Source organism: Mesoplodon densirostris, chromosome 11 (assembly GCF_025265405.1).
Source record: "Mesoplodon densirostris isolate mMesDen1 chromosome 11, mMesDen1 primary haplotype, whole genome shotgun sequence".
Taxonomy (NCBI): domain Eukaryota; kingdom Metazoa; phylum Chordata; class Mammalia; order Artiodactyla; family Ziphiidae; genus Mesoplodon; species Mesoplodon densirostris.
The window spans coordinates 81,435,105-81,450,129 of NC_082671.1; the positions used below are offsets into that span (position 1 = coordinate 81,435,105).

Genomic DNA, 15,025 nt, shown 5'->3' on the forward strand with positions numbered 1-15,025 from the left:
GTTCTCCAAAAAGATCAATAAAATTGAAAAATATCTAACAAGGCTAACCAATAAAAAGAGAGAAGACACAAATTACTAGTAACAGAACTAAAAGAGAGCCATTACTACTAATTCCATGGATATGAAAAGCATAATAAAGGAATATTATTTTAAAAATTGTATGCCTTCTCTATATCTTTAATTCTGTGTTTGTAAGGAGGGGAGATGGTTCTGTAGAAATAAAGCTTATCCAAATGATCAAAAAACAAAATGCAAAACACAGAAACACAAAACCACTAGTGGTTATCAGTGGTTGCCTCTGGGGAGCAGGACTTGGGGCAGAAATGGTTGGGCAGGGGCTTTTCTACCATTTGACATTTTTTTTTTTTTTAGTTTCTGCTTTATAACAAAGTGAATCAGTCATACATATACATCTGTTCCCACATCCCTTCCCTCTTGCATCTCCCTCCCTCCCACCCTCCCTATCCCACCCCTCCAGGCAGTCACAAAGCACCCAGCTGATCTCCCTGTGCTATGCGGCTGCTTCCCACTATCTATCTACCTTACGTTTGGTACTGTATATATGTCCATACCATTTGACTTTTGAATGACATGTACTCATTACTTTGACAAAATATTCAAGTGACGAAGTCGTCTAAAGGAGTTGAAAGCAAAAATCTGTGGACACCCTCACCCCTACTGGGTATCCTTGGGAGATTGAGGGCAAGGGTAACATCTGCAGGGGTTGGGCTTTTCAGGCCTTTAACAGCTGTTTAAACTCCCAGGTAGGCAAACTCCCAGGAGCTGGAGGCTTATACTGACTAGTGGCCTCTAGTCACTACTTTCCTATTTATATATTGCTTATATATTTAGTTTAAACATTTTTTCTTATTTAAATCTAATTTCTATTGTCTTCAGTTTGTCTTATATCATTGCTCTATATTTATTTGAAATATCAACTTTCATTCATTGGAAATCACCCTTCTATTGCTTCCTTTTTCTGTATGTTCTTTTAGATACCATTTTATTGCTTTTGTATTTTTAATCTTTTTTGTTTGTTTGTTTTACTGGTTTCTCTTTTTGTCTATTTTAGCTCAATTATGTAAACTGTTTTCCTACTTTGCTTTAAAATGGTGAAAGTGAGAGCAGGAATTTTGTTTTGTTCACCACTGTATCGCGTAGGCTTAGAATAGTGGCTGGCATATAGTTGGTACTTAATAATATTTACTGGAAAAAATTGAATTAATTAATTCAAACTCCCAGCAGCTAGAGGCTTAATTAGTTAACTAATAGGAAGAGAGATAGTTTTGAAAATAGTGTATGATCCAAATTAAGGGGGCTGGATGAAGAGAACAATAACAATGATAAAATAATAGGAATTCATCAACAAAACAACAATAGCAAATGTTTTATGAGCACTCAAGGTGTGCCAGGTACAGAGCTGGAGGTTTTAAAAACAATGTCTCTATTCACAAACGAATCAACGGACAAAGGATTAATCTCCAAAATATATAAACAGCTCATGCAGCTCAATAGTAAAGAAACAAACAACACAATCCAAAAATGGGCAGAAGACCTAAATAGAGATTTCTCCAAAGAAGACATACAGATGGCCAAGAAGCACATGAAAAGCTGCTCAACATCACTAATTATTAGAGAAATGCAAGTCAAAACTACAATGAGTTATCACTCACACCAGTTAGAATGGGCATCAGCAGAAAATCTACAAACAACAAATGCTGGAGAGGGTGTGGAGAAAAGGGAACCCTCTTGCACTGTTGGTGGGAATGTAAATTGATACAGCCACTATGGAGAACAGTATGGAGGTTCCTTAAAAAACTAAAAATAGAATTACCATATGATCCAGCAATCCCACTCCTGGGCATATACCCTGAGAAAACCATAATTCAAAAAGACACATGCACCCCATGTTCATTGCGGCACTATTTATAATAAGCCAGGTCATGGAAGCAACCTAAATGCCCATTGACAGATGAATGGATAAAGAAGAGGTGGTACATATATACAATGGAATATTACTCAGCCATAAAAAGGAATGAAATTGAGTCATTTGTTGAGATGTGGATGGATCTAGTGACTGTCATACAGAGTGAAGTAAGTCAGAAAGAGAAAAACAAATATCGTATATTAACGCATGTATGTGGAACCTAGAAAAATGGTACAGATGAACCGGTTTGCAGGGCAGAAGTTGAGACACAGATGTAGAGAATAAACATATGGACACCAAGGGAGGAAAACCACGGTGGGGTGGGGATGGTGGTATGCTGAATTGGGCGATTGGGATTGACATGTATACACTGATGTGTATAAAATTGATGACTAATAAGAACCTGCAGTATAAAAAAACAAACAACCAAACAAAAAAACAACTAATACTAAACTTTCTTTGGGTTATTTGTATGGAAATATGTTAATATAAATGTTTCAGACATTACATGAAATTTCTAAAAATCTTATATGTTCTGGTATAATATTATAAGTCATAATTCTAGTTATTACTTTAAAATGTATATCTCAGAAATAACTAAATTTCCTTGTCAATTGCATTATTATGAACTTTCATCAAATCTTTAACCGTGGTCATTTTTAAGTCTTTTGTCATTTAGAGACAGTTCTGGGTGTACTCTGATGCTTTCACAAAAATATTCCTATAAAAGGGTTTCATCTTCAAGGAATTCATGGAAAAGACTCTGACAACTACAGGTTTCTGGTAACTGACTATACTGCTGAACTGAATGAATAAGCATTTTCAGAACTCTAATGGAAAACTGATGAATTCATAAAAGTGCTAACAAAAGATCAAGATAAAAAAATTAATTACATGGGACTGAGTGAACTGATGAGGATGATTATAATTTTTGTGACTTTCTGTTTGAATAAATAAAAAAAAATCTCACAAGGACTCAGAGGCAAAAAATATACAACTCAATTTTCACTGCAAAGTAAAGGAGCTGTTACAGTGGAGGATTATTGGAATGAATGTCAATATTATGACATTGTATGAGTGTGTTTCGTGTTTGGTAGTTGCAATCATTGTTCATTTACAATGCTTGGAGTCAGTTTATTTATCTCTTGTAAAAATAAAATACAGTGTGTATGTGTGTGAGTTGTGAAAAAAAAGGAAACAAAAAAAATAAAAGAACAACAAAAAAACACACCAATGTCTCATTTTTTCTTCATGACAACCCAGTCATAATAGTAATAATAGCAGACATTTATTGAGGTCTTCCTATTGGCAAAGACTATGTTAATCGCTTTACACACATTACCTTATTTAAATCTACCTCAAAGGGTTTTCTTGAAGATGAAATGAGTTAGTACATGTAAAGTCTCCTTATAAAGCCTGCACAAAATAATCACTTGATGTATGCTATCTATCTGTCTATCATCATCACATTGCCATCATCTCATCCTCCTCCTCCTCATCTTTATTATTATTATCTTCATTTTACAGGTAAGAAGTCTGAAGTCCAGAGACATTAAGTAACTTGGAAGAGAATCAGCTGGGGTTGGAATCTAGGTTATCTGCCTTCAGAGTCCTACTCTTCCCAAGACTTTTATAACAAAAGTCTTCCAATGCAGTGAAATCGTTTAATACCCACCCCTTGAATCACACTCTAAGATAATTTGACCTATAGAGTTCATTGGGATCATTATTAAATTTTATAAAATCGGACCTCAAAATCAAATAGGATTTCAGTAAGTTTCTAAGTAAGTCAGGGCACCTCAGCTCTAACCCATAAACCAAAGGCCCGTTGGAAACTCTCTACATCTATCCTACATGTCACAATTGTTTCAATAATTCTAGAATCTTTTCTAAAACTTCAGAACTAAGTCTAATGCTGGTTCACTATCTTATATAAAAATATGTTCCAAAGGATGAAAAGTCCCCCATTTGCTCATAAAATGCCTTTTAAACGTTCCACCATTCTCTCCTGGCATGGAGACGGTTGTGAGTGGCATTGACATTGACCTATTTGGGAATGCAGCCATTTGAAATATCCAGTCAGATGCAGATCAGTTTTGTCAGCTGAGCTTTGAGGTTTGAATCAAAATTCATCCGGACCTTAGCATATTTCCATATGCTCCACACTGATAACTGAGGGGGAGGGACAGCTCTCGATTTAATCTAGTACCGAGCAAATGGTTATCATTTGTCACTTGGCATTATGCTTGTGTTTGGCAGTTGTTATTTTTTTTTAAATCAAAATTTATTTCATTGATGCCATAAATACCTATATCAAATAAAACCTTAAGAAAAATTAAAGTATTTCTAACAGAAACATATATAACACCAGTGAAATCAGGAAGTTTAACCGTGATCTTTGTTTTATTTTTAAGTTTAAAAAAATTGGGACTTCCCTGGTGCCGCAGTGGTTAAGAATCTTCCTCCCAAAGCAGGGGACACGGGTTCAATTCCTGGTCAGGGAACTAGATACCACATGCATGCCTCAAGTAAGAGTTCGCATGCCACAACTAAGGAAACTGCCAGCTGCAACTAGGAGCCTGCCTGTCACAACTAAGACACAGAGCAACCAAAAAAAAAAAAAATTTCTCGTGGGTATGTATGAGTGTGTCTGTGTGTGTTTAAAGTATTACATTCATGAAAGATCTGCAGTGAAGTCCTAAGGTAAGAGAACTACCAGGATCTTTACATAAAAAAATCTAATTTAATCCTCACAAGAACCCTGTAAAAAATAGATATTATTCCTAATTCACAGATTGGAGGCTTAGAGAAGTTACATATTCTGTCAACTGAGGTTGGCTAGTTGGATTCGTGCGTCCTCTACTGTGAAGGCAGGACAGTTGAACACAATCTTTCCCAGACTCCCTTGCCGCTAAATGTGGATACAATTTAAGCTCTGCCAAACAGATGCCCTTGTAAGATATTTGAAAAGTGGAAGTGAAGAAAGAGCTGTGCTTCTGTTGTTTCTGTTGTTTCTGCTGGCAAGCAGGATCATGGTTTTGCTGTGGCAGCATCTTGTTTTCCAGTTGTTAGTTTCCAGGGCACTGAGAGACTAGACACAGGGTATTCATCTTCTGTATGTACAGATTTAGCAGGTACACCATGGCTCTGGAGCCAGTAATTGCAGTGAAGGCAACTTCCTGATCCCTAAAGGTCGACTAAGGTGCCGTCTTCCTGGAGTCAATAACTCTTATGTTAGCTTCCTGATCCCCCATCTTCTTGAATAACAACTGCCCCGGCAAACGAGTTCTGCAGTGTGGCTTGGAGCATCGTCTTGGAGACTCAGCATAGAACCTGTTCCTCTGCCCTTCCAAGTTCTCCTGTACTGATTCTTCTCTGCTTGAAATTTGGTTTCTGCTTTACTTTGTTGAACTTTGACTAATCAATATATTAAGGAACTTGCTTAGTCAGCCAAGAGGTATAGAGCCTAGATTCAATTCATGCCTGTCAAATCCCAGAGCTCATACTCCCTCTGATGGAAAGTTATGGCGTGAAATTCATTTTGTATCTGGTAAGCGTAGATACCCAAGGGGTGTGGTGGGTGGGGGGGATGAAGTTGGCCAAGCTTTTAGGCCTGCCTGGCCCAGAGGCACTGGTTCTTTGGCTTGAACTCTACCCTATTCTGTGCACTTCCTCCCCATTTACTAAGCCAGAATGATTTTCATTTGTTTTCTCGAGAGAACATCTAAAAAGCACAAAGGAGCCAATTATTGGCTTTTCAGTCACCAAAGCCTAAGCCCCAAGATCCCAGACACTAACAAAATTTCCCCAAATTGGGAGAGGCAGACAACCAAAGAGTTAAGTTTGTTAAGTACATGAGAAGGTCCTGAACTCTGTCTCTCCCACCCACTAATCCTCAGACTGAGTCCTGGGATTGGGTTTGCAGAAAGTTTATGGGAACTCCACATCATTGGGAAATCCTAGAACAGAGGGATTCTTGTGCTCTTTCCTGGAGCACAGAGGAGGCCCTTGGGGTTCCCTGCATCCCACAAGGCACAGGAACGGATGACGTGGCCATGTGGTTTCCCTGGGCAGCCAGGCATTCCAGGTGACAATGCAGGAGCATCAGGAGCCCTCGCATCTGAGCAGCAGGGAAGCAGGTGGGGCCAGATGGGAAGCAGGAGTGTGCTCAGGATGCCAGGATAGCACCTCAGAGACCTTTCCCACTGGTGAGCGAAGACCAGAGAGAACAGCCCTCAACAGATGCTGGACTATGTTAACAGCACCAAGAACCAGAGCCCCACCTCCAGGGCCCAAAAAACTCAGTAGATTCATCCTGAATTGATGAAATAAAGTTTCCACCAGGGCTTGAAATTGGATTAAATCCATTTATACAAAAAAGGTTATTTTTCTTGCATATATACCCTGAGTGCTGTGCTCTCTCACTGCATAGTTTCCAGTTAATTCTGATACTGACCATTGAGAGTTATTGGTCTAGAACAGGGGTCAGCAAATTACAGCTAGGCCCTGGGCCAAATTCGGCCCACTGCCTGTTTTTTATTGTCCTGCCTAGTTTTGTAGGCTAAGTAAAGCCACTCTTACGTGGCTGAGTTTGCAGAGTTGCGTAATCGCAACAAGGCCGCTATGGTGCAAAGCCTACAGTATTTACTATCCGTCTCTTTACAGAAAAAAATTGCCAAACCCTGATGTAGAACATGGGACCTGCCTGGCTCTATCTCATCTGCTCTTGCACTCTTGTCCTTCTGCTGTCATCATGGGAGCAAAGTCTCAAATCAAAATCAAAGAAAAAGCTCTGCCTTTCTCTGCTCTTAAAAATATACTTACGTTCAGATCCAGCTTTTCCTCCCTGAGCTCCCCAGAGGACCAGTTCTCCTTAGACCAGTTTTCTATCCCCTGGTCTCCTGACCCTGCACTTGCCTAGTAGCTTCCTAGCTTTGACTTCTATTTTCTATCCTTTATGGGCTTCTCATCCTCTGCCTGTCTTCGGGTTGCCGTTTCTTAGCATTGTCCATGGCACTCTGGTCTCCCTCTACTCAACTGGCCACGCCCTGGAATTCTCAGGAGGACCAGGTTTCACTCCAGCGTTCGCCTGTAAGGAGGTGAGCTGGCCCAGGTTACTAACTTTAAGGTTTTATCCCCTTGGCTTGGATAATACCGATACCTTGACATCTAAATGGAGCACTTGATTCTCTTCCTTTGGCCACCAAGTCAGTCAATATTAGCCTTGAACAAATAGCTCAGAGAGCAGAATGATCACTTGGTGGTTAATAATAGAGTCTCTGGGGTTAGATTTAGAAGCAGGAGATTTGAAGCTACACCCCTTCTTAGCTAGGAAGCAATGAGCATGGATTTTCATTATGGCATTCCAAATTTACTATGCTTTTATTTATTTACACATTTACTACGTACCAGACACTGTGTTAGATGCTATGAGGATTAAGAGAGCTGAAGAAGACACAATCTATGTCTTCAAAGAATTTATAGGTTAACTTTTACCCATATGGACTTGGCTCTCCACAAAAAGGATAAGAGTATTTTAAAGGCCATAAACGAGATCTTTGAAATTTTCTTTATAGATCTGTTTTAATTTTTAAATTTGCGGCATAAATACTACTTTGTTTTTTAAAAATCTAATAAAATTACACCAAGTTTTAAAGAGCTGACTAATATAATTTTAGACAATCTGATCACTTGAACTTTCAAAGGTTTGAAATGTCCTAGAGCCATTCTTATGTGGCTGGGTCCTCTGTTTATTTTTATGGCAATCATTGGCATCTGAGAACACCAAACTGGCTCGCCATTCAACAGATTCTGCTCCGGGGACAGTTCTTTATCAGCTTTCAAAGTCCTGGAAGCTAACAGAGTGCCTAATACATGGTAGGCATCCCATCAATATTTGTTGAAAGAACAAATGCAAAAATAAATAGATGAACCTACTAGTCCATTATGTTCTTTCCCCTGAAATTTTACAAACTTATAATCTGTGTCCTTATCGGGAGAATGATCACATAGGGCTTTATATTGAGTCATTTTCATGTTTCATGTGTTATACCTTATCCATCCTAAATGGATTACAATTTCATTGATTTCCCCTACAGAATTGCTCACAGATCTATTTTCCTGCTAAGTGAAATATTTGTTGAATATAGGCTATCATTACTTCCTTTTTGTTTTCTTTTGTTTGTTTTTCTTCCTCTGTCTCTTTCTCAATTAACTAGAGTACATGAAAGTGTATATTAAAATATTTATTGAATAAAATCTTATTCTCCTTGACCTTAATTTTAAAAGAGATGAGTTCAGCAATTTCTCTTTCTTTTAAAAAACAACACAAACAAACAAAACCCACAATCATAAATTCCTTCTAACTATGTGTGAGGTTGTGAATAGGAAAAAGTTTACTTATATCCAAGCTAAATACTCTAATAAGCTTTCCCTAGAAATCTATGACATCCCAATGAAGGAGAAGATGTAGGAAGAAGTAAGAGCAGAGGAGGAGAAAATGGGAAGTTATTTGGGAAAAGGGAAGAATCCAGTTTGAGGGATTTCAACAACCAGTAGAGAAAAACTTTAATAAGGAGAAAATTGCCAACCAAAAGAGGCTTACCTTTGCACCCCTCACAGGTCAGTGCATTATAGTGGTAACCGGATGCTCTGTCTCCACAAACAACACATAGCTCATCCCCTTTTATTCTCCCTGCTGATGCACCCAGTCGGGCCTTCTTTGTCACAGGAATCTCCACTACCTCAGTCTCCCCCTGGTAGAGAGTCTCAGCAGGCATTCGCCTGAGTTCATATATTCCAGGAGAGTACCACTCTTCAGGCTGCTGGGGATAGAAACCCAGGTTGGAATAATAGGAAGATGAGGAAATCTGTGGTTGAACTTGGGGAAACTGAATGTTGTTGTATTGTGAGTATGGTTCCACTTCTAGATTCTGTCCCAGAGGACCTGCTGCTTGTTCTGTTAGTACACCTGAACAAAAGTGATAACAAAACTGGAATTAATGTCATCATTCTATAAATAAGAGAGGCAGTTTAGCATATGGTTAGGAGTACAGGCTCTAGGGAAAGATTGAAATATTTGAATATTTACATTAAAATTTTAATATAAAATTAACTTTTTTACAGTAAAAGAACTATTAACAGATTAAATGACAAAATTAAATGCTCAGAAAGATATCTGCAACATAGAGGACAGACAAAACACTCATATCATTCATATGTAAAGAGCTTTCGCAAACCAATAAAAAACATTCAACATGGAGAAAAGGAAAACAAACAAGAATGTTTAAAAGGAAAAGAAAAAAAGGAAAGTTAAAAAAACTATTCAACATGGAAAACATTCAACAATCCACAGAAAACAAAGATAAAGGACAGGCATATATACAAATGCTATCTTTTGTCATTTCTGTCTTACAAAATCCTATAAAGTGGGTAACTGTATTATCCCCACTTAAAATTGAGTAGTCAGAGGCACAGAGTAATTAGGCAACTTTATTCCTACACACCTAAGTAACTGAGATTTGGACTTTGAGTCTGACTTCAAAGCCCATGTGCTGAATTGCTCCTCTCTGCGATAATTTCAAATGTGTGATGCTTTAAAGCTTTCCTCTTCCTCCCTCTGTACTTGAGTTTGTTAGTTCCTTCAATGCCTACGCTTTCAGGTAACCTATAGCTAGGCCTGCAAGACTCTGCGTGATCTTACCCTTTCTTTCTTTTCCAGCCATTTCCCATGTTCCGACTTCCATATTCCTTAAATATGCCTTGCTGCTTCCAGACTCAGGACCTTTCCCACATGCTGCTTCCTGAGCCTGGAACTTTCCTCAACAGCCATCCCCTCCAAGAACATTATCTCACTATTCTCCACTTATCTCTAAATTTCCCTTTAAGTCTAGCTTCTCTTGGGAAGTCTTTCCTAAACCTAGGTCCCTGGGTGTCTGTACCCAGTTGTATAGTACTTACCTACCCTTCATGGGCCTCCCTTTACTAATCTGTAAAGAGAAGACTCCATGCTGCATGATGTTATAGTGCTTCTTTATGTCTAAAACCTCTATAAGTGTATGACCAACAGTTTATGGGCATTAGAATTCAGGGCCTTTCTACAACGCAAAGTGGAAAATATGTATGTTAAATGTTTGTTTAAAATAAAATGCTTTCTGCATTGATACGGGAAATCACTGATGGAACATAAAGGATACAATATCTGCAAAATCAATTTTGTTTCTTTCATGCCCAACTTATCCATATAAAACCAGCACTGAGTCAGTATATTTGACAGTCAAAAATTTTGGCAATGGGGCTTTGTCTTATGACTGCAAAATAGAAAAATATAAAAATATGGAATTATTACAGAAAAAACAGAAGCTAAAATATGAGCAAAATCTTGATCTATTTAATAACTAAATATGGTTAAAATGTCTGGAGTGAATACAACTGAAAAGAGCTAAAAGCGTTAAAATCATTAGTTTCATCTAGATTTTATCCTCCAACCCATCTTACCCTCACTCAATTTCCCATCCCCACCCCCAGCCCCAGTTTCTCTCCGTCTACAGGTCTAGTAAAGTTAAGCAACTTGCCTGAAGTCACATAATCAATTAAAGACAGAATCTGGATTCTGTAGAATCTAAGGAAATGTGTAGTTGTTTTCTCCTCACAAGACAATTCCAAGATCTCTGAGCATTATTTTAACAAATCTTTTAACAATCAAGAGACACAATGGAGTCCCAACTCAAGTCAAATCATGTTATCAATATCTGGAATCATCTCAATTAAAATGGAACGCTTTCACAAAGACATCAATTCTACTATATGAAAACAACACAAAACAGGGTAAGAATATGAGATCAGTACACAATATTATCAAATAATGCCTCTATTCCCAAAGCACATCCACTTCTAGTATTTCACAGTGTTCCCACCAAATTTCCACAGAGTAGAGGCAATAAATATACAGGCAACTTACAATAAAAAGCCCCAGCATGGACAACATCCTCCAAAATGGTGGGACAAGAATAACTTCCATGAACTGACTGTGAGACCTTGAACAACTGCCTAACATTTTTCTGTTTCTTCTGTAAAATGGGGATACTAACACCCAGCTTTGCTATCTCATAAGGTAATTCTGAGTATAAGATACAGCTTCTGAGAAAAAGTTTTGATAAGTGGAGTGCCATAAAAAGACATGTTTGTTTCCTAAAGAACCTAGCAAAATCTTGATTGTAATGATAGTTAATTAGTTAATTAGTAAATATTAATACACATCAGTCTTGATGCTATAAGTTATAGGATACTACTTTCACTTATAAATATATTGAACACTTACAATTTTCCTGACACTGTCCTAGGTTCCGAGGACACAACAGTGAACAAGACAGATAGAAAACAGATAGAAGAGGCCCCAGACTTTCTCTTGTTTGTGTGTTTGGGGTGAGGAGGGGTGGGAGTATGTCAAGGGCTGGGATAAAACCAAGTAAACAAATACAGAATTTTCTGACAGAGCATAAGATGTGGAGAGGGCAAAGGTAGGTCAACTTTAGAGTGCACTTTCGGAAAAGGTAAATTCATTTCTATTTTAATACAGTTTATGAGTGATTTTTTTAAGAATCAGTTTATCAAGAAATAGGAGAATTTGGATTTCTTTATAACAGAAATTCTCCATGGGAGTTCAGGGAAGAGTTCTTAAATGCGAACACTTGAATGGACTCCAGGAGAGGCTGAGACCCCCTGTAAAGGGAAGCAACATTTTTCTGGGTAGAGGGTCATTTGGCAGCATTTATTAGTTTCTCTAAAGGAGTACCATCAAAGGGAAATTTCTGAGATGCAAGCATTCTATACCTTTCAACATGGTAGCCGCTAACCAAATGGAATATTGAACATTTGAAACACGGCTAGTAATAATGAGGAAATGAATTTTTCATTTTATGTAACTTTAAATAATTAAAATTTAAAATTAAATAGCTACATGTGGCTAATGACTGCCATATCTGACAGCGCAGCTCTAAGGAGTTTGTGACCAGAACCACTGTGTACCCAAATGGGAGAATCAGTTTCATGTACAAAGGATGGCACTTCTTCATAAACCCATAGTTAGTTTCTGATGAGCCCGATAAAGGGTTCAGATTATATCCAGTTTTTCAGCCCTGGCACAACATTGATTCTAGTAAATGTTTCATGAATGTTTGTTGAAATGTTTCATGAATGGAAAAATTGCCTTCTCGGCCTTCCTTTATTTCCCAATCCATGGTTTCTTAACAGATGATATGACTTGGTTTATGAAGTTGTGTGCCATTCCTGGTGCCAGGCCTTTGTAATGTTGGTGCCTCTCCCCACCTGGTTTGTCAACCCATCACCTCCTCTGTGAGGCCTGTCCAAGTTTTCCTAGGTAGAATTAATCCCTCCTACCCTCTGTACACACTTCTACTGCAGCACTCAGAAACATGTACCATCATTTTTGTTGGTTTCCAGGCTTCTCTTTCATACTATATCATTTGACGTGGTAGGACATACTCGTCACGAGCACTTCTGTGTAGACAAATCTGGACTCAGTTCGCCTGCAACTTGCTAGATGTATGAACTTGGGAAAGACATTGAACTTCTTTAAGCTTCTGTTCCTTCCTCTATAAAGCCGGGATAATATAATACACTACTATGTATAAAATAGATAACTAATGAGAACCTACTGTACAGCACAGGGAACTCTACTCAATGCTCTGTGGTGACCTAAATGGAAAGGAAATCCAAAAAAGAGGGGCTATATGCACACCTATACCTGATTCACTGCTGTACAGCAGAAACTAACACAACATTGTAAATCAGCTATACTTCAATAAAAATTTTTTAAAGAAAAGCTGGGATAATATAGTAATTGAAACAAAATATAGTATCTAGATGAAAGGTTGCAATAAAGATAAACTAAGACAAAGAATGTAAACTGCATAGTGCCTAAGCATAAACATTCAATACATTTTTGTTGTTGTGGTTAGTCTGTGAACTCCTGGGGAATACATTAGATTACTATATATTACATTCCCTTTTCTCCTTCATTCCTGGCACCTTACAAAAAGCCTGACACAGTGTAAATCTTTAATAAATGTTTATTAAATTGAAACGATGGAAAATTTACTTCCGCAGCCTTCCAACTAATTTCCATCTCTAAATACAGTGTCAGGGGCTTCCCTGGTGGCACAGTGGTTAAGAATCCACCTGCCAATGCAAGGGACACAGGTTCGAACCCCGGTCCGGGAAGATACCACATGCCGCAGAGCAAATAAGCCCGTGAACCACAACTACAGAGCCGGCGCTCTAGAGCCCGCGAGCCACAACTACTGAGCCTGCATGCCACAACTTCTGAAGCCCGCTCGCCTAGAGCCCGTGCTCTGCAACAAGAGAAACCACTGCAATGAGAAAATGAGAAGCCCACGCACCATAAGGAAGAGTAGCCCCCGCCCGCCACAACTAGAGAAAGCCCGCATGCAGCAACAAAGACCCAATGCAGCCAAAATAAATAAATTTATTAAAAAAAATACAGTGTCAGTCATTTTTAAACAACACATTTAAACAAAATAACATGCTGCCAAGTCTACAACCAGAAATATGTTCAAAATTGTAATTATTATAAAAATGATTTGAGTTTCTCTTTTAGCTGGAAATTCAAAAGGTAAGATTCTATTCTGAAAAAAATATTAAAACAGACAACATTATATTATACTGTTTATGTTTTAATTATAATCTATATTTTACTTCAGAGAAAACAAAGCGGGCTTAAAGGTAAACTCTTTACTTATCTGATTTTCCATTGACTATTGGGAGAAATCTACTGTGAAATTAGTGCAGTAAATTAATGTTTTTTGATCTCTTTTTATTTTTCTCATCATAATGCATAGTATGAAATAAATCTTATATCATTACCCCATATACACTTATACATATGTATAAATAATTGAAACAAAATTTCCGTGAAATAACACTTATCCTTACCTCTTGACGGGCACTCTGACATTTCTATTGTATTCCTTTTCTATTCTATTCTAAATTTTTAATGCTGGTCACAAGTCACAAAATAGATATCATGACCCACTGGGATCTGAGACTTGCCATTTTAAAAACACTGTATGAAATCATGTACTTTAAAAGGTTTTTTCAAGTGTCCAAGGCATTAATGCTAGAACTGCCTACTGTTTAACTTGGAAGAATGGTGCTAATTTTACACACTATCCAGTGAAGAATTATAGGGAAAACACACTTAGATTTAGACTCAGTGAGATACACACCTGCCTGGAACCCTACAGAAATCACACCACCCCAGCTTCTCATCCCAGTCTTCTGGTTCTGACTGAGTCATCTTTGACAGAGATCTGTTACTGGAATCTCAAGTTACTGGAATCTCAAGCAAAAGTGCCCCATGTTTCCTCAGTCCAGTTACAGAAGCCCCACCGCCAGCATCTGCGAACCTCCGCCTACCTTTAGCAGGCTTCATGCTCATAATTTCCATGGCAAATCCCAACGACGTGCAGCTGTGACAAGGACTAATTTGACCTGGATTTTCTAACTCCAGAAACTGCATTACCATTCTTAGCTTACTCACAGCAACTGAAAATGAGACTAGGTAAGGAGTGACAGAGGCCAGAGGTTGTGGGGTTTACTGATTAACTTCATTACCGAGCAGAATATTTGTAAATGTTTATGAGAAAAGTCCTCGATGCCAAATTGCCTAGTAAGCTGGAAACCAGTCTCTTAGATAACATTTTTGGGGAGCACGTTCCAATTTAGGAATTTTTAGAGGACAGATTTTTGTTCAGTGGCTCTAAAAGTGGATTTGGGGGTCAAATGCCATGTTCTACGTCTTGACATTCGTTCCTCTCAAAAGGATACAGATTGGTATAATTTTGTAATGTCAGGAAGCATTAAAGCATAATACTTAACAGCGTGAGGTAAACTAATTTGGGTTTATATCCAGTGTTATGGGTGGAAATGTGTCCCCTCCTAATCCCATAGGACGGGTGTCGTTATACAAATGGGAAATTTGTATTTCAGAGACAGAAACTCATAGAGAAAAGACAATGTGAAGATACACAAGGAAAAAGTCATCTACAAGCCAGGAAG

At 38.1% G+C, this 15,025-nt stretch overlaps 1 protein-coding gene across 5 annotated transcripts in view; it reads right to left on the reverse strand.

Moving 5' to 3' along the window:
- The window catches only part of NR1H4 (nuclear receptor subfamily 1 group H member 4), a 55,371-nt gene that overhangs the window by 31,462 nt on the left and 8,884 nt on the right, over positions 1-15,025 (reverse strand). For 3 of the 5 annotated variants that reach the window (XM_060112737.1, XM_060112736.1, XM_060112734.1), the window contains exon 2: positions 8,532-8,897. In XM_060112737.1, coding sequence (XP_059968720.1) covers positions 8,532-8,897 — 366 coding nt within the window. Of the gene's footprint in view, positions 1-8,531; positions 8,898-14,383; positions 14,493-15,025 lie in introns of those variants that run through there. The other 2 variants (XM_060112733.1, XM_060112732.1) reach the window with 1 other exon arrangement.